This window comes from Vulpes vulpes, unplaced genomic scaffold (genome assembly GCF_048418805.1).
Source record: "Vulpes vulpes isolate BD-2025 unplaced genomic scaffold, VulVul3 u000000657, whole genome shotgun sequence".
Taxonomy (NCBI): Eukaryota; Metazoa; Chordata; class Mammalia; order Carnivora; family Canidae; genus Vulpes; species Vulpes vulpes.
Window position 1 is genome coordinate 479060 of NW_027325810.1, and position 18441 is coordinate 497500.

At 51.4% G+C, this 18441-nt stretch overlaps 1 protein-coding gene across 1 annotated transcript; it reads right to left on the minus strand.

Moving 5' to 3' along the window:
• Positions 1-2322: 2322 nt before the first annotated feature.
• On the minus strand, positions 2323-9996 carry BMP10 (bone morphogenetic protein 10). Its single transcript, XM_026017785.2, has 2 exons — positions 9573-9996; positions 2323-4211 (listed from the first exon to the last, which is right to left on the minus strand). The coding sequence occupies exons 1-2, from the start codon at positions 9904-9906 to the stop codon at positions 3271-3273; spliced, it is 1275 nt and encodes a 424-aa protein (XP_025873570.2). The 5' UTR covers positions 9907-9996; the 3' UTR covers positions 2323-3270.
• Positions 9997-18441: the final 8445 nt, after the last annotated feature.

Sequence of the window (18441 nt, forward strand, 5' to 3'; positions counted from 1 at the left end):
CTGTATTACAAAAATAACTATACTCATCAGGGAATGGTGAGAAGCCTGGGAACTTTTACATGAGTGTCTGGGTTGCTGGCCGTCCAAGTCCCTCTGCCACAGCCTCCTCGAGGGTCAATGAGGTGCATCAGCTGCGGGGACCATGATTCTTCTACCAAAGAGTCAAAAATGAGTAGTGTGGGAGCAGCCATGGTCTGTGACCAGAGAGGACATCAGTGGTTTCTGCTTCCCGAGGATGGCGTTGCCGCAGCGATGTAGACTCGCTGCAGGAGGCCTGAGAGGAGCTCCGGGGTGGGGGGTGGGGGTGGGGGCTCCTACTGATCATTTATGCCTTTGCATTTCTCCATGAGAAAAAAAAAAAAAAAAAAGAATGCAACTAGCGGCATCTGAAGGACCAGTCTGCAGCCTTCGGTGCTCTTTTCTCCATCGAGTGAAGAAGCAAACCACAGAACTGCGTGCTTCTGTGCGGCCCGTGGTAGAAGGACCGACGTCTGGGGTACGCGGCCTGCTCGCTGACGGCCTGGCCCTTCACGTGTCTCCAGCAGAAGAGGGATGTGAGCGCTCGCCGCAAGGTGTTTTCCCAACCTGGCCCCGTCGGCGGGGAGCGCCAAGGAGGCAGGGCCTGGCACATCCCGCTCCGTTCTAACGTCAGGGCTGCACGCGCGTCCCTGAGGGCGGCCTGGCAAGGTCTCAGCAATTTGGCAAAAGCCGGGTGGTAGCGCGTGGGTAGCGGAAGCAGGCCGCGGTGGCAGGATGGCCCCCCTCGACGTGTGCACATGCCTGTCACGTCGATGCTTTATACAGAGAGAGCACTTGGCCTCTTGTCTGACGGCAGCTTCCCCGTTCAGCTGAGGCTGTAGCGCATGTCCCTCAGGAAGGAGAAGCAGAGCTCAGGTAAATGCAGATGGGGCGTCCCACGGACGTCAAGGACGTGCCCCAGCTCGTGCAGGGCCCCGAGGGGGCTGTCCCAGCTGGCTATGCACACACACACATGCACACCCAGGCACATGCACACTCAGGCACGTCCACACGCCAGCCTCCAGGACGCCCTCTCGCACACGAACGATTCTGAGCCAAGGGGCACCTCAAGTGTCCTCACTGCGTCGTGCCCACCGACGGTCAAAACGCCACCTTTCGGGGACAGGGAATTCCCAGGACCTGCCCTCTGGACTCGGGTGGGCGGTGGACGTGCAGAGAGGTTGTCCAAATTGGGCAAAATGTCCTGCAGAGCAGCTCCCCGCACCTCTGGTTCCTGGCGCCATATGGGCTCCTGGCCCCGGAGGCTGGTGAAAGGGAGGCTGAGGCTGGGACACACGCACACAAGCAAGGCTTCACCAGGAGGCATTCGGCGGGCGAGTGGGGGCCCACGTGCTGGAGACCCATTCGGAGAAGCGCGAGGCGTCAGCGTGGACGCCCGGAGGGGCCTGCGTGGGTCAAGGCCGCACGGCTCTGGGTGCCCTGCACAGCACCCACCTCCTGCACACGGGCCGGCGCTGGGCCCCAAGGTCGTGTCCGTCCCACCCGCGGTGCTGGCAACCCTAGGGGACCACCCCCATCAGGACGGCGGCCCAGCCCCTTGTCCGGGCCAGTTCCGAACCGGGAAGACTGCAGAAGGGGTGGGGGGAGCTGTAGGGTTTCTAGGCATGAGGCGACCACGACTGTGGATTCCAGCCTTAGCCATTGAGTCACCTGCTCTGTTGATGAGTTCGCTTGTTTAGAATTATCCTGTTGGACCCCGCTTTCCTTTTCCTTACACTTAACTATTCTTCTTGGATAAAACCTTTAGTGAAGAACATTATTAGAACAAAATCAAGGGCGGCCCTGGGGGGGCTCAGGGGTTTAACGCTGCCTTCAGCCCAGGGCATGATCCTGGAGACCCGGATTGAGTCCCGCACCAGGCTCCCTGCAGGGAGCCTGCTTCTCCCTCTGCCTGTGTCTCTGCCTCTCTCTCTCTCTCTCTCTCAGGAATAAATAAATAAAATCTTAAAAAAAAAAAAAAAAAAAAAGAAGCACAAAGTCAAATGACATACTGGGAGGAAATCTCGAGATTAGAGGGCTAACTTCACTCTCCCCGACAGCGCGCGGTTTCGAATGTCCCCTTCCAACCCGCAGCAAGGGCACTGAGGACCGGTGGAGACGGGGGGGGGGGGGGGGGGGGGGGGCGGACATGGGAATGAGAGAAGGACCCGAGGCGCTGGGGGCAAAAAGAAAGAGGGAAGAAGCAAAAGCAGAGGCGCAGAGGCAAGGGAGGACTAGGAAAAATTGAGGCAAAATATGAAGAGGAGTCCAACAGACAAGAGCCCTTCTGATTTTCCTCCTCTTGGTCTTGGGTGATTTTATTTTGTCCAAAAGCTTTAATTCTGCAGTTAAAACTGCTGATAATTTTACAGACACATCCGAGGAGAGCATCTACATGCCTTGGTCTCCTCTCCCGCGAGCGCCCTCCCCCTCCTCTGCCCTCCGCGCCCGACAGTCCAACACACACGGCCAGGCCAGGCCGGGCCTTGCGGTCCTGTGCTCTCAGGAACGTCCTGCAGGCTCCTCGGTCGCCTTTTCTTGACCGGGTGCTGCCCTCTAGAGCGCTAGAGGCGGTGCTCCGGGGGCTCCTCCTTTGCTAGTGTAGCTTGAGGCCGCTGCCTCTGGAAACCACCTGGTTTCTGCATCAGATCACCCTCCCCTCACACAGGCAGCGAGCGCCCTTTACCTGGTCCTGTGGCTCTGAGCAACGGCGAAAACGCAACCCATAAAAGCGACGCCTCCGCCTCCGGTAGCATTTAGGAATTCCTAGGACCGATCCCAGGATGCTCGAGCCCTGGGTGCTAATTATCTTGAGACAGATCCTACTCAGAGAAGAGTTGACTGGAAACGTACCATTGGTTTTTAATATATACACATTTCATGGAGTCGTGCACACGTGTGAGTATAATCTACCTTTCTGGAACCAGAAGAGTTCTATGAGTTGGCCTATGTACACATATACATACACAAACACCTACCATCTGACACTCTAGCTCGGGTGAGGACAGTGAGCGGGGCTTGCCACTCGCTGCCGGAAGTGGCATTGCCTGCAAATGGCAAGTCCAGAGAAAAACGGATTGGAAGGGACGAGACCGAATTAGCAAAATACGCATTTCGTACAGCAAACTGATTTGCCCACTTCCCTAAGGCAGCCAGCCTCTGTGATCTGTACACTCTTATTAAATAATCTCATTAAATAGGAGCACAAAATATACACATTTACAGTCATTAAATAAGCACGGGACTCCTCTTCTATCTACAGCCGCATTCGGACACTGCCATGCCTTCGTATTTGAACTTGTAGGTGACGACGCCCTTGTCTAAATAGAGGATGGAGATGGGCTCTAGCTTGGTGGGCACGCAGCAGGCCTTGGAAGCCTTTTGGGAATTCTTGAGGTGGACCAAGGCCTGGATGATCGCGTGCTTTGTGGGTGTGAGGTGCTCTGCCAGGGGGTAGTTGCAAACCCCGCGGCATTCGTAGGCTTCGTATCCGGGGGGGGCGATGATCCAAGAGTCCCAGCCTATCTCTTTGAAGTCGATGTAGAGCGGGGTCCTCTTGCAGTAGTTGCCCTTAGCGTTCCTTCTGATGCGGGCAGTAGAATCGTAGATGATGTTTGACCTCATCTGCAGCAGGGCTGCTTCTCCCGGCCCACTGGAATAGCCGTCCAGGCCCAGGTTTTTGAGCTCCAGAAGTTGCTCGTGGGCAATCATCTCATTCAGTTCCTCCTTCCGCTCCTTCTTGCTGCTTTGGTCGTCAGAAAACACGACGAGCAAAGGGACGTGCTTATTTTGGTCAGTGGTGTCTATTTCCAGGTGTCCCCTGCCGGCATCTTCGGTTCCGTCGTGTCTGCTCTCGATGTGGACCTCCAGCTGGTGGATGGATGAGCCCGAACTTTGCCAACGCCTGATGGCATCGGTGACGTCAAAAGTCTCCCACTCATTGTTGGTTCCGTAGATCTCTCCCGACGCCAAGACCAGCATGCTCCTTTCGCTCTCAGTGTCCCCTCTGCTCTCTAGTACCTCAAAAATGGTAATCTTGCGATCTACTCCATCATATATCAGGCGGTCTCTTTGCACCAGTGTGTACAACCTGAGCTCGGCCATGATAACCTCTTCATGATGAGGGATGGACACGTTGAAGAGGAGAGGGTACTTTCGGAGCCCGTTAAAACTGGCTGGCTGGGAAAACAGATCTAAAAAAAAAAAAAAAAGACAAAAATCAGACTTGTAGTGCGTCACGGGGAAAAACAGATGCTTCTTTACGCGTTCAGAGGGCCTGTCTGTGTGGGAAGCTTGATACAGAGAAATGGGGGGTGGGGGACAATCGATGAAAACAAATACAATGTTTTCCAACAGAAATTTTTTTCCAACAGAAAGCACTGAAAGGTCAATGGTAGAAGCCTAAACTGACTCAGGCTGCCAAGAGTGAGATGGAAAGTGGCTCCCTAATGAATGGGAGGACACTCTCCCAGCCTTGCTTGCATGGCTTATCAGCCACAGAATTACAGAGATGGGAGGGACCCTGGAGACCCGGCAGGCAAGCCCCTAATTATCTTAACCAGGGAAGAGACATCAAATGGGACAAGGAGTGGTGTTTTTTTTTTTTTTTTTTTTTTTTTTGAAGCTTTTCAGGGAAGAGCACTTGATGGCTTTTCATATTTGCATTTGTAATGGGTGAAGATTCCCCACAGGGTGGGCTGAGCATTGGGCTCCCTAAAAGACCTCCAGGCTAATCAGGGGTTGGCAAACTCTAGCCCATGGGCTGGTTTGGGCCTGCCACCTATTTCTGGAAATAAAAGATCAGGAGAACACAGCCTGGCCCATTTATCTCCGTGTCATCAGCGCCTACTGTTGCCCTGCAATGTCAGAGTTGTAAGAACACATGGTCCGCGAAACCTAAAATATTTGCTATCTGTCTGGCCCCTTACAGAAAGGGTTTGCTGACTGCTGCTCTAGACACCGAAGTCTAATGAGGTCGACAAGATAGCCATAAACCAAGGGGGGGGGGGGGTCGCGGTGGTTGAATTTGGGGGGTGTGGTCTTCAACACGGAGGAATGGGAGAAACTGAACCTTGGGACCGATGGGGTGCTTCAGTCTCGTACCCTTAGTGACCTGCATGGAGTTTGGCACATAAGAATCCTTCTGAATGTTTATGAAATAAATTGTGAACGTTCCTTTAGTCTCAGGAGCACACCGCCAGGGCATCTGGGTGGCTTAGCGGTTGAGCATCTGCCTTTGGCTCAGGGCATGATCCCAGAGTTCCAGGATCGAGTCCCACATGGGGTTCCCTGCATGGAGCCTGCTTCTCCTCTGCCTGTGTCTCTGCCTCTCTCTCTCTCCATGTCTTTCATGAATGAGTGAATAAAATCTTTAAAAAAAAAAGAAGAAGAAGCACACCTCCACGTGTGCTGGAATATTATCCAGCTCACGTGTGCTCCAAATATTATCATGGTGACTTCCTATCTGAGAATTTTGTAGGAGCCCAACGCTCTTGTACACTTGTCCCAGGTAACACAGGACTCCAAAATACCCCTGGAGGCATCTGTCATCCATCAAAGGGTTCCATGACAGCAGAGCCCTAAGGACCACCAACTGAGGTGTTCTCTATCATCTCTGGCAGTGTTTTCCCACCTGTACGCCAGTTCATTATTTTAGTGGGGTCCCTGCTTCAGACCATATTCTTAATATTTTTCTTTGACTTTGTAAGATGATTTTTAGACATGATCTCTCTCTTAGGCCTGTCCTAAGCAACCACATTCATGAAATGAGGAGACCGAGGTGATGGTCACGTGGATTCTTTTATCCGATCCACCTTAGTGAAAAAAACGTAATAATTTCACAGGATTCACAGCGTGCTCTGTGAACGGTACCACCTGAAGTCACCTCATACACTGCCAGTGGGAAATACGGGTCAATGAGATGAATTTAAACTCTCCAGCAAGACTCTTAAAACCAGCCAGAACCAGGCCTTCGCCTCTTGATCGAGTCATAGTTCCCATACATTCCCCTACAGCCCATGGAACATTGTAATTGAGCAACTGATGTGTGTTGAAAGATCAAAGAAACTATAAACCCTCCTCTTTGAAGCAGGCTGATATCTTCACCATTTGCCGAAACACTCCTGTGCCTTGCTGTGCGCCGCACGTTTGGAGACGTGCTTCTGGCTCCTGGAAAGGCTTCTCCCCTCGCCTCCACCTTTCTAGCCGCGTCCCCTCCTTGTGGGATTTTCCTTCCTTCACCTCTCCATCTAGAAGTTCACTGTCTTCTGGGTCACTTGAGTATTTACCACCACCACCACCACCACCACCCTTTTTTTTTTTTTAAGTTTTTCTTTAAATTCTACTTAGTGAACATACGGTGTAATATTGGTTTCAGGAGTAGATTTAGTGATTCGAATACTTTCTCTCCTTTGAGCTTTACCATTTACATCCTTTACATTTCAGTTTCCTTTTTTTTTTTTTTAAGATTTTATTTATTTATTCATGAGAGACAGAGAGAGAGAGGCAGAGACACAGGCAGAGGGAGAAGCAGGCTCCATGCACTGGGAGCCCGATGTGGGAGTCGACCACGGGTCTCCAGGATCGCGCCCTGGGCCAAAGGCAGGTGCTAAACCGCTGCGCCACCCAGGGATCCCAAGGCAACACTTTTAAAATATTGACTAGTTGATGGTTCTGGACATCAGATCAAACTGGTTTATCTGTTTGATAAACTGTTTTACTGTTTTCCCATGGGCATCCATGGGTCCTTGACACATCAAGGATCTTGGGAGCTGTTCTCCTCTTATAAGAATAGAGAGACTTGACTCTCCTTGGATGGGGAGCATGGGAAGACCACAAATGGAGTAGACTGGTTGCTCCATCCATGAGAAAAGTACAGAATAAAAAGCTCACGGTAGTGGGGGGAAGGGATTACAAAGGAGAACAGGAACATTTTTCATGGTGATGAATATGTTTACCATCTTGACTGCGGCAGTGGTTTCCTCGGGTGTCTACCAATGTCAGAACCTGTCTGATTATACACCTCGGATATGTAGTTTATCGCAGGTCAACTGCACTTCAGTAAAGCTGTTGAAAAAATAAGCTCACTGGGCACGTGCAAGTATACAAAGTAGTAGACGGAGGGGCGCCCGGTGGCTCAGCGGTTGAGCATCTGCCTTCACGTCAGGGCGTGACCCCGGGGTCCTGGGACCGAGTCCCCATCGGGCTCCCTGCATGGAGCTTTCTCCTCCCTCCGCCTGTGTCTCTGCCTCTCTCTGTCTCTGGGTCTCTCACGAATAAATAAATAAAATCCTCAAAAACAAACAAAAAACAAAGCACTGGATGGAGGTGTCGCATTCTAGGCAGGGGAACGGATGTCAGTTGAACATATTTAAACGTGCCAGTATTTTGCAAGCCGTTTTATTTAGTTCTTACAATGACCATTCATTGCCGTCGTGTTCATTTTTACACCAGAAGAAATCGGGGGTCAGTGCCGAGGACCGACTTCCCCAAGATGACAAAGTGATGTCAGTCATAGGAGGAATTCAACTCGTGCTTTTTCTACCTTAGAAATGCACTTGTTTCCCCCTGACTAGTTACATTTGGGGAAGGTTTTTTTTTTTTTGTTTTTGTTTTTCTGGTTTGGCTTTGGGGGGTGCGGCCGGGTGGGGCTGGTCTTTGTCTCCCAGGCAGCTGCACTGTGCAGACCCAAAGGGGCCAAAAGAGAGACCGTAAGAGCCACCGGGGCCACCGTCCAGGGCAGGACCCGCATCCCAGCGGCAGGCTGGCAGGGGTGCAGGCAGCGGGCTGTCCGCAGAGGGATCCGCTCCTGTTTCCGCTGCTCTCCAGGAGTAAGACGCTCCGGAAACTGCACTGCCTGACCTCGGTCATGAAACCCTCCACCGGACATGCGGAACCTGAAAAACTCCTGTTGTCCCAGGGCGTGGGAACGTTGTCCCACCCGCACCCCGAGCCGGGCCCCCGGGGCGCGGGGCTCCGAACGCCAGGAGGGGCTCCTGGAGGCAGGCCACTCCTCTCCAGCGCAGGCTCACCCCCAGGAGGAATCTGCAATCTCACTCTTGCCATTTCCATTACGTGACTAAAGGTTATTAGGACGCGTCCCCAACGCGTCACTGACTATCTACCATTGGGCCAGTTATCTAAATTGTCAAGGCAAACGGTATCTCCGAGACGGAGCCGTCCCCGCTGCACATGTCCTCCAACGCCTAGAACTGAAGGAATTCCTGAGTAACATCTAACGTGTGTCCCCGGTTCACAGCAAATGCAGGGCTTTCTTACTCATGCCCTCTTGGAGATGGCTCCGCTGTGTTACGTGCGCTTATTACCCCCAACTCACGGATGAGAAAACTGCGGTGCAGAGAAATCAAGCTAAAATATCCACAACTGCTGAATCAAGCCTGTCTCAAAATCCCAAATCCTAAGCCATTTCTTTGCTAGCACCTTTCTGCTTTTAGGAACTGCTCATCAACATCAGCCCAAACCCTCTTTTGTATGTGGTCAATGACAATGGTAAATATTAAAGAATTCATTTCTTTGGACCCAGATCGTTCACCACGCACACTGGGGGGGAAAAATGTATTTTTGCCTACTGGCACCGTATTAGATAAAGGATTAACTTGCTACGTCAGGCCATTTAGTCACTGAATAAAAGCTGGCGGAGGGGGGCTAACCTAGCTTTCCTGCTGATATTTAAGGCTTGCACGTTGCTATTCATGAAGACTGAAGTAAGGGGCATCATTAACTGGGCCGTGCAAACTTCCTGGACATTATAAACAGCGATTCAAGGACGTCCACGTCACACAACACAACAAAAATTTAGGGAGAACGTCTGAAATAGAAGTTTTCATCCTGTCTGAATAGCTCTTAAATAAGGCCAGAAAATGGAAATACAATCAAAGCTTGAGTGAGGCACAAGTCTGGACTTTGTAGTTTTCACCTATTTTCACTCTAATAGAAGCTGACAATCTTTTCGGCCAATTAAAAGACAAACGGAAACCGAGACCTACCTGGAAAATGCCGGACAAAGGTAGAGTAGTACAGCAGCACTAATTTTTTGCATTACTTGCTGTTCAAATTTAAAAATTTTAAAGGTCCGGTTATGAGGCCAGGATGGTAGACACTTTACAGCTTTCGGTTAAAAGACATTCTTTGGTACCTTTTTAAAAAAATTTTTAAAGATTTTATTTATTTATTCATGATAGTCTGGCAGAGACCCAGGCAGAGGGAGAAGCAGGCTCCATGCAGGGAGCCCAACACGGGACTCGATCCTGGGTCTCCAGGATCATGCCCCGGGCTGAAGGCGGCACTGAACCCCTGAGCCACCCAGGCTGCCCTCTTGGGTACCTTTTAATAACATTTGGGAAACGACCATGAAAAGGGTATAAAAACAAAAGATGCGCTGTTTTTGAGCATCTTTGTATACAGACCCCCCACGCAGATGCACTCACCCTTAGCTGTATTACTCCCACGCATTATGAATTTACTTAACGCTGCTCTCGGGAAAGAAAAAAAAAAAAAATTCCGAGCCAAATTCCATCAGTAACAGGTAAACTTACCTTCGTTCTTGAAACTCCTAATGATGCTGGCCGAGGGCATGGAGGTCCGATCCGTTGCAAATTTGTTGTAGAGTTCCAGCATGTACTCCGGTGGGTCCACCTTGGCTGAGTCCTGCAGAGGGATGTCGGATAAGTTCAGCGTCTTGAGAAACTCATTCTTCATGCTCTGCAGCAACGTGTTGAAGTCGACAGCATCTTGCTCCGAGAAGACATCGTCGAAGAGGGGCATGTTTTCTTCCAGAGGCGACTGCTCCAGGCTCATGATGGGGCTGCCAGAAACCGAGTGAGCCACCAGGCCGAAGACCGCGCACAGCTGCAGGGCCAGAGAACCCATGACTCTGCTCAAGCCCCCAGGCCAGCCCAGGAAGGTTTAGCTCTCCTGGGCTCTAAGTGGCAGTTTTATCTGGTGGAGCGTTAATGTCTCGTGTCACTGGAGACAAGTTTGGAAACTCTTCCCCTCTCTCTCCCTCCCCCTACCTCCCTTCCTCTCCACATCCCCCCCCCCCCCCACACCCGCCCCACCAAAAGTCAGGTTGCAGTAATTGGATAACAAAATCCCCTGTAGGGGCCTAGCCTTTCTTATCTCTCTAGTGTAAACTTGTGCACCAGATTTTGTTTCTATCTTGCGATCCTTTTTTCTTTTAATGAGCATTTTATAAACATGTCCACATTCTGACACTGGCTAAGAGATAGGACAATTTTCTCCTTGTGGAAGCTCTGCTTCTCTTCCTTTCAATTCACTTCCTTTTGGCAGGAATGCCTAAGTTCTGCTTTTATGTGGTTCGCTTTCACACATGCATGGAAGAGATACCGAGAACCAGCGCGATCCACGTCAACGGCACCACGGATTAACTCAAGTGATGGGGCTTCCAGCTTCACGTCAACGTTTCTGAAGAAAGGCCGAGTACCCAACATCTCCGCGTTAAGCTAATAGGTCTAAATGAATTCACACAGATTTCTAGAAGCTTACATTTTTAGAAACAAGGAAGTATAAACCTCGTGGTCGAGGGCCTTTTTCGTAACAGATTTGATCTGGCTTAAGTGGCTTTTGAAAAATAGGGTGAGTGTTTAATTATAATAGCAACTACAATTTATCAGGTGCTTTCCTATAAACAGGCATTGTGCCCAGTGCCTTACGTACATCACCACATGTGCGCCCCCTCACAGCCCTGTTATCCTGCCCATGGCACAGACGGGTCACTAAGATCCCATAACTTGCCGGAGGCCACCGAGGTACAAGGCGACAGAGTCGGGATTTGAACCTCGGCGTTCCGACTCCCGCGAAAAGGGAAGAGCAATCAGACTTCGAAACCAGCGCTCCCCAAGCCTGGAGCCAGGACAGAGGGGCAGGAAGCCCGGGTCCCCGCCTCGCCCCCAAACCCACCCACCCCCCACCCCTGTGCACGCAGCCAGGAGGCAGCCACCTGCGCTGCATGGGGAGCTTGCTGCATCCCAGAGCCGTGAATTACTAGGGTGGCAACGTCCCTGCCAAATCCACCTTCGGGGCCACATCCAAGCTACCGATGGCTCCAAGTAAAAGTCGGGCAAACAACATCCCCGGCAGATGAAAAATGCCAGGTGGCTTCGTCTGAGGAAACCGGGGTACAATCGGCTGTGCACCTGGTTTAGCAGCCATCAGGCCCATCTCAATTTCTATCCTGGGCGGTGGGGCACGGCGGGCAGGTGAGGGCGGGCAGGTGAGGGCGGGCAGGTGAGCGCGGGCAGGTGAGCGCGGGCAGGTGAGTGTGGGCTGCAGCTGCCCCCAGGGACGCTCGCGCCCCCCGACCCTGCCAGGGCGCTTCCTGCAGGTGGCAGGTGCCCGGCCCCGGTGCTCAGAAGCGGCCCGAGGGCTCGGCACCCTGGAGTGCCCTCAGCTCTGAGCCACAGTTTCCGACGTTTACCCCGAGTGGGCCAGCTCCAGGGTGTCTGCTATCTCCTTCCCTGCAGGCTCCCTCCAGAGCCGTCTTCCGATCCTTTCCTCCTCCCAGAGATGCAAGGTTACGGCAGTTTCCTCAATGCCGCGGGACGACTCGTGCTCAGAGGAAGAGTCTCTCCTCAACACTGTCCACCTGCTTGGTGGTTGGTTTGAGTCAAAGCCGTACTTGGCTGACGGCCGTGCTCCTGCCTTGAGAAGCCAGGTGTAGCTGGGAAATAGAGGATATCCCAGCAGGTCCCGGGTGAGGAGTCCCAGCCATGCCGCGGGCGGGCCTTGCCGTGCCCGTTTCTCTTGGCGCACACACAGATGTCAGGCACGCTCCGAAACTCTGCCGCCGCAGGACAGCGGGCTAAGTGGCGGCGCTGAGGGCCCCAGACGCAGCCCTCGGCCTTGCTGAGCTCCAGCCCTTTGCAGTCCAGGCGGAAGGACGGGCACCTGCGGTTTCACCAGCCCCCCGGCCCCCCGGCTCGGTGTTAGCGCAACCGGGGCGGTTGGATACTTAGACTGGATTCTGCATCATAAATGTCTACATTTCTGGCTGATTAAAGATAAAATGGGAAACTGTCGCTCGCCAGAGCTCATCGCCGACGACCCCTCGAGAGGCAGGGTCCTCAGGCCACACCCATGGCGGGGCGGGCGAGGAAGGAGACTGGCCTCCACCCTCTTCCAGGACTGGGGTCCCTTCCATTTCAGCTGCAGACTCTCCATCCCCGTGATTTTACCCAGAAGCTTTTCCTGAGGGCCCTCATCGGACTTTAAAAGGTCCAAGTATCCCCGCATTCCTTTCGGAGTCTTGATCCTCCGGACACGATCTATTCTACTCCTTTTCGCTGATCTCATGGTTTTGGACTCTGCTCATTTGGAGCGTGATATAATTCACTTAGAGTGGATGGAAGAGGACCATGCTGCTGAGCCAAAGATGAAAAGAAAAGCATGTCTAGATATTTTAAGTGAACCCCCTTGGGGTGGAAAGCAAAATATTAACTACACATCATGCTTTTCAATCCCGACTTCAAAAAGCTCCAAAGTCTCTGCTTTATGAAGTTTGGGGTCAACTTTTAAGATGAGTTCTAATACCTAAGGGATCTGCTGAACTCCATTAGATTCTCAAAGGGATCCGTGATCCAGCGGAGGTTGGATCCATTGCCCCCCTGCCCCCACTGCCCCAGGGTGAAGTCTGCTGTTCCCTGTTAGGACTGAACAGATCCTGAGTAAAATGTAACCAACCAGATTGCCCCGATGACCAAAGGCCAGTGAGGTTGGGAGGTCTTCGGACATGACTCCAGGCTTTTGGAACCGCTTGCACCTTGGACTCCAAGTCAGAAGCACGACGCTGCTCTTGCCAAACTCACTAGGGAATTTCCAGGAGTTTGAGGTGTCCCTTCTCAAACCAGGTATGATGATACAAATATTCAGGAAGCGACATAGCAGGTCCCCACCAGTCAGAACGGACACAAGAGAGAGCACCAGAGTGGGGTCCCAGAGGCCTCGAGTTCCAGGTAGTGAGCTCTGGGTCTTGGGAGATGGTGGTAGGACGTCGGAGGAGGGGCTTGGGCAGCAGCTACGTACCAGGCTGGATGGGATTATTTTGATATTCTGGCCTCCATGTCACCGCTGCCCTGTGAACAGCAGGAGAGGTTCGTGTCGCCCACAGTTCCTAAGCTGGAGCTCTGCAAGCTCCACACGCTTCCGACTCAGCACAAGGGCAGCTGGCCTGCGCCGATTACTGCATCCCCTGCGGCTAGAGCCCGCTCTCTGGCTGTCCTCTCAATCTCCAGCCCAGATCTTGCCGCCCGTGTTCAGCCTCTGCCCCTGGGGTGAGCCAGACAGCTCCTCCTCCTTTCTGATGTCACCTGCCCCAGCACCTGCTCTGGGACCGGAAGCTGCCCCGACGGTGGCGTCGCTCATCAACCCCTGTATCAGAGCCCGCATTTTCAGCTGGCAAGTGCTCCCTTGCCCCTCCTGACCCCCCAGCATTTAGGTTGCTGCCTACCTGAGGCTCACCGGTCTGCCAGGTGGTTCTCACGGAGCGACACACGGACCATCGCCTCAACTCCGCTCCGCCCACCCCTGCGGTTTGCAGAGTCTCTTACCTCCTTCCTTCTCTCACCTTCCACGTGGGCCCTTCCCTCGCCGATAAGGCCTCTCATGTGAATTCCCACCAATAACTGGGCTAGCAATAAAAAAATTAAAGAATTCAGGCCTTTGTCACAGTCTTTCCTTCAAGATTTCGTGTATGCACCTGCTATGTGCCAGGTGCCGTTCAGAAACAAAACCTGGAGGAAACTGACCCAACCCGCGACCTGTGAGTCTACTTTCCAGCGGGGAGGAGAGAGACAATGAGCAAACCTACAAATAAAATGAAGTGTCTGGTGGGCGGGGATAACTACAGTGGAAAAAAACAAACCAAAGTGAGATGATAAGCAATGCCGAGGGCAGGGGGCTTCCTGTTTCACTGCCGAGGCTGGGGACGGCCTCCCAGGTGGGGAGACGAGGGACCTGGCCATGCCGGCCCTGCGGGAAAGAGCACTGCAGGTGGAAGGAACAGCCTATGCAAAGACTCTGAAGTGACAGCCTGTGGTCGTGGCGGTTAGGGAAGTCTGGCGAGAAGGAGAGTCACAGTAGAGGAGGTCTGAGACTAAGCAGGAGCTGCACCAATTGGGAGCTCATGGATTCCTCTCTTTTTTTTTTTTAACAGCCATCCTACACAGGGACACAACTTGGCCTTTTCCTTTCTGTCACCAAGCCTATGTCACCTCCTAAGGGGTTTTCATGTTGCCCCGTAGTCCTCACAAGCATTAATATATTAATATGTTTGCTCGCTGGAAATGTAGGTCTGGAAAAGAGGAACCGCGGAGTGGCCAGACAACCGTTTGCCTCCCCCAGCGGTCTCCAAGATGCACAGAAGCTGGGAGTCTGTGCCGCGCCACCCATGGGTGGGGGTAATAGGCCACTAACCCTTGCTGTCCTCGCCCCCTAGCAGTTTATTCTGAGCATGGTGCCTAGATCCTGATACACAGCGTGTCATCGGTCCCTCCCTCGCTAGGAGCAAAGGGCTAAGTCCTCCAGAAGCCTTCATGGCCCTCCCTGGCCCCTTTGGAGTCACTCCTCTTGCAAACTCCACTCCAGCCCCACTGGCCTCTCTCATTCCTCAAACACCCCATGCCCCTTCCCACCCTTGGACCTTTGCTTCAGCTCCTCCGCCTGACTCGCCACCCCCTGCACAGTCACCCTCACCGCCTCCACGTCTTTGCTCACAAGTAACCTCCTCAATGAAGCCTGCCCTGAATACCCTACTCACAATGGCAGCCTGCCCTGCAGGCCGGGACCTACTTACCTGCTCTAGCACTTCTTGTCACCTCCCAACTTAAGATGCAACTGATTAATGTAGCTTGCACATGATTTTCTGTCTCTTTTGCTGTCACCCACGCCTTATTCCCTAGCGAGAACATGGGCTTCACAGTGTCAGGCATCCTCGTTGTGTTCACCAGTGTATCGTGAAGTGCCTAGAGCTTTCCTTGGCACGGAGCAGTGAATTAATAGTCATTGAGTCATTGGATAAGTCACAGCAAACATTCAAATATTCTCTTCCTTAGATTACTCACGGTAATATCGTAAAAGCACAAATGCCGTTTAAAATAAGTATCCATCATTAAAGTGGGCAGGCCTTTCCTGAGGCCCACTGCGTATCACGATCAGTTTTTATACCATAGTACACCACTCATCTAAAACATTCATTTTTCATCTAAAATCTTTTTACCATATACACAAAGGATTTATGTAAAGTATATAAAAAGTGTGAAAAAATAATAAAACTGGAATAACCATGGATCCACCACCCGGTTTAAAAGTGGAGAAGGCCAGTTATCTCTAAAACCTACCGTGAGGGGAGCCTGGGGGGGCTCAGTTGGTTGAGCATCTTCCTTTAGCTCCGGTCATGACCCCAGGGTCCTGGAATCGAGCAGAGTGGGCTCCCTGTTCAGCGAGGAGCCTGCTTCTCCTGCTCCACCTCCCCTTGCTTGTGCTCTCTCTCTCTCTCTCTCCCTCCCCCCACCATCTCAAATAAATGGGTAAAATCATAAAAAAAAAAAAAAAAGAAAAACCCTGCAGTGAACCCTTCCCAATTCGTTTCCTTCTCCTCAGCAGATGTAATTACTAGACTGAGTTTTCTGCTAACCAATCTGTTACACTTTTATGATTTATTACATACAAACAAATCCATAAAAATACAGAGTTTAGTTTTTTGCCTGTTTTAACATACACAAATTGAATCACATCCTACCTTTTCTTGTATGACTTGATTTTGGGGCTTAACAATGTTTTCTGATGCACGTAGGTTGGTGCATGTAGCTACGGTTCATTGACTTCCACTATTGCATAGTTAGTGGTTTTATAAATATATAGTCCATTACACTGCTGATAGACACATGGATCGTTTCTTGTTTCCCATTCCATATGGTGCTACTACGAGTGACCTTAATTGCCAAAGTGTTTTCCCAAATGGTTTTCCCTGTTGCGTTTCTCGCAGGAGGTGCTCTGTTGCTCCATATCCTTGCCGACGCTTGTGTTGGTTGACTTTACGGACTCCGGTTGAGGCATAGAGGCTCTTTTCTGTTGCTCTGCTCATTCATTCCTAGCATCTGTAAAAAAACAGGAGGTCCTCTTCTGGACAAAAGGCATAGCTTGAGTTGGGAAGCAAGCACTGGCTTTAAAATATTGTGTTGGCTCCTGCAACTCTACGATGAATGATTCAACCCATGTAAATCATGGTACCCAGGAGCAAAAAAAAAATGTTATTGAAGAACAAGAAAGGAGACTAATCTAAACGTAGCAACATTCCAAGATCATGACTAAGAAGACAATATAATAAAGGTGTCAATATTCCCTAAATCACTGCATAGCATCAATAAAATTTCAATCACACTCCTAAGAGGACTTTTTAATAGAACTTGAAGAGGTAGCCCTGAAATTTAAATGTAGGAGCAAAGGATTAAGAAGAGCAAACACACTCTCGGAGAAGTCAGTGAGAGACTTTTCTTACCAAATATTAAATCCCTTTAAAAATCAACAATAATGGGGATTCCTGGGAGGCTCAGGGGTTTGGCGCCTGCCTTTGGCCCAGGGTGCGATCCTGGAGTCCCGGGATCGAGTCCCGTGTTGGACTCCCAGCGTGGGGCCTGCTTCTCCCTCCTCCTGTGTCTCTGCCTCTCTCTACATCTATCATGAATAAATAAATAAATAAATAAATAAATAAATCTTAAAAAAAAATCAGCAACAATCCAGGTGGTGTTGTGTTGTTGTAGGAGTAGATCAGAAACAGAAAAGAGCCTGGAAAAAGCCTCGCAAATATGAAAAAGTGGTATATAATGGCTGGCATTTTGCATGCAAGTGGGAAAAAGATCGACGATCTGAGAAGTGGTGTTGGGATCATTTATGGGAAATATCGATTGCCTACTTCCCTCTTTATGCATAAACAAAATCCAGATGGTTTAAGGCCTCGCTGTGAGAGAACAATTTCAAATCTTTGCCTCGGTGCTTTAACGGCCCGTGGGAGAAGTTCTGGGAGAAGGGCGCCTGTTTCCCTGAGCACTAGCACCCTGTCTGCTATCTCCAACTCTTGAAAATAACAAGAGGATAAATGGTTATCTTATCCTCTTTCCTCAAAAGAGGAGGAGAGACAGCCCCACACTTAGAAAAAAATATATACATTGATATTATCCATCAAATCCCAAAGAGACAAAGCATCATTGTGATTATTATCAGCTCAAAAAAAGCTTCAGCAAGAATTTCTTAGAAGGGCCAGCTTCCCAATGACATCCTGAGTGGAGCTTTTCTCCTTTCAAAGACGCATTTATTCACGGAGCGAGACAAGCTTTGGCATGTGACAGGCGATTGCAGTATCTGTATCTCAAGGAACATTTTCATGGTTCTCTGGGGCGAACAAAATCCTTTTTGGCATGTGCTTCCTAAGTAGTCAGTGCTAAGGACGGAAACGCCCCCCGACCCGGGAGATGGCAGGAGCGGAACCGCCTGCGCAGCAGCGCGCCCGGGGGCACCCGAGGTGTTTGACAGCTGCGCTAAGCGGCCGTCGGGGCCCAAAGACACAGCCGCAAGCCCAGCCAGGCGCTGTGCCACCGCCTGAGATAAGTCAGCCCTTTAACACCAGAGGCTGCTGAGGGTTTATTCCACACTCTCAGCGAGATAAGCTGCCATTCACGCCTCACAAGACACTCAGATCTGGAAAGCAGCTTGGAGGAAGAACCAAGAGACCTGGAGAAGTATCATTATTCCAGGAAAGGAAGTTAGTCGGTTTCTGGTGGTTGGGACTCCCGTTCCACGAGGAGCCATGGAAAGCTCGTGTGCTGGGCCTTCCAGACCCGTTCACGCAGAACGGGGAGGGGGAGGTCTAGTAACCCCAGGGGCCTACGCTAGGTCCCCTGTGTGTCAGCTATTGGCCCTCACAACCCGAGCCTCGTTTTGTTAAGGCGGCCTTTGTTTCCCCATTTTACAGTCGAAACCCAGCTCCGAATGATGACACGAGTCCCCCACCCCGAGGTCACAGAGGTTGGAGAGTGGAGAGACTTGGGTTTCAATTCCCTGCTCCCTCTGACTCATCCACACAGGTGTATAGGCCACCTGGCTGGGCGCCCAGAAGGCAGGAGCCGTGACGGAAGCCTGGACGGCGAGGTCCTGCCCCCGAAGCCGGTGTGCACGGCCGGGCCCCTCCCAGCCAGCTGCTGCCGTGGTTTCCCCAAAGACCCGTGCATGCTTTGATGTTTTTAGATTCCCCTAGACGGTCCCAATTTCAAATGCTCTGCTTCCCCAGGACAGGCAAAATCGGAGTCCCCCCTTCTTTTTTTTTTAAATACGGTCACCTCGTCTGCACAATTCAGTGTCCGTGCATTTCGAACGCACGATCCCTGTTTGCAATCA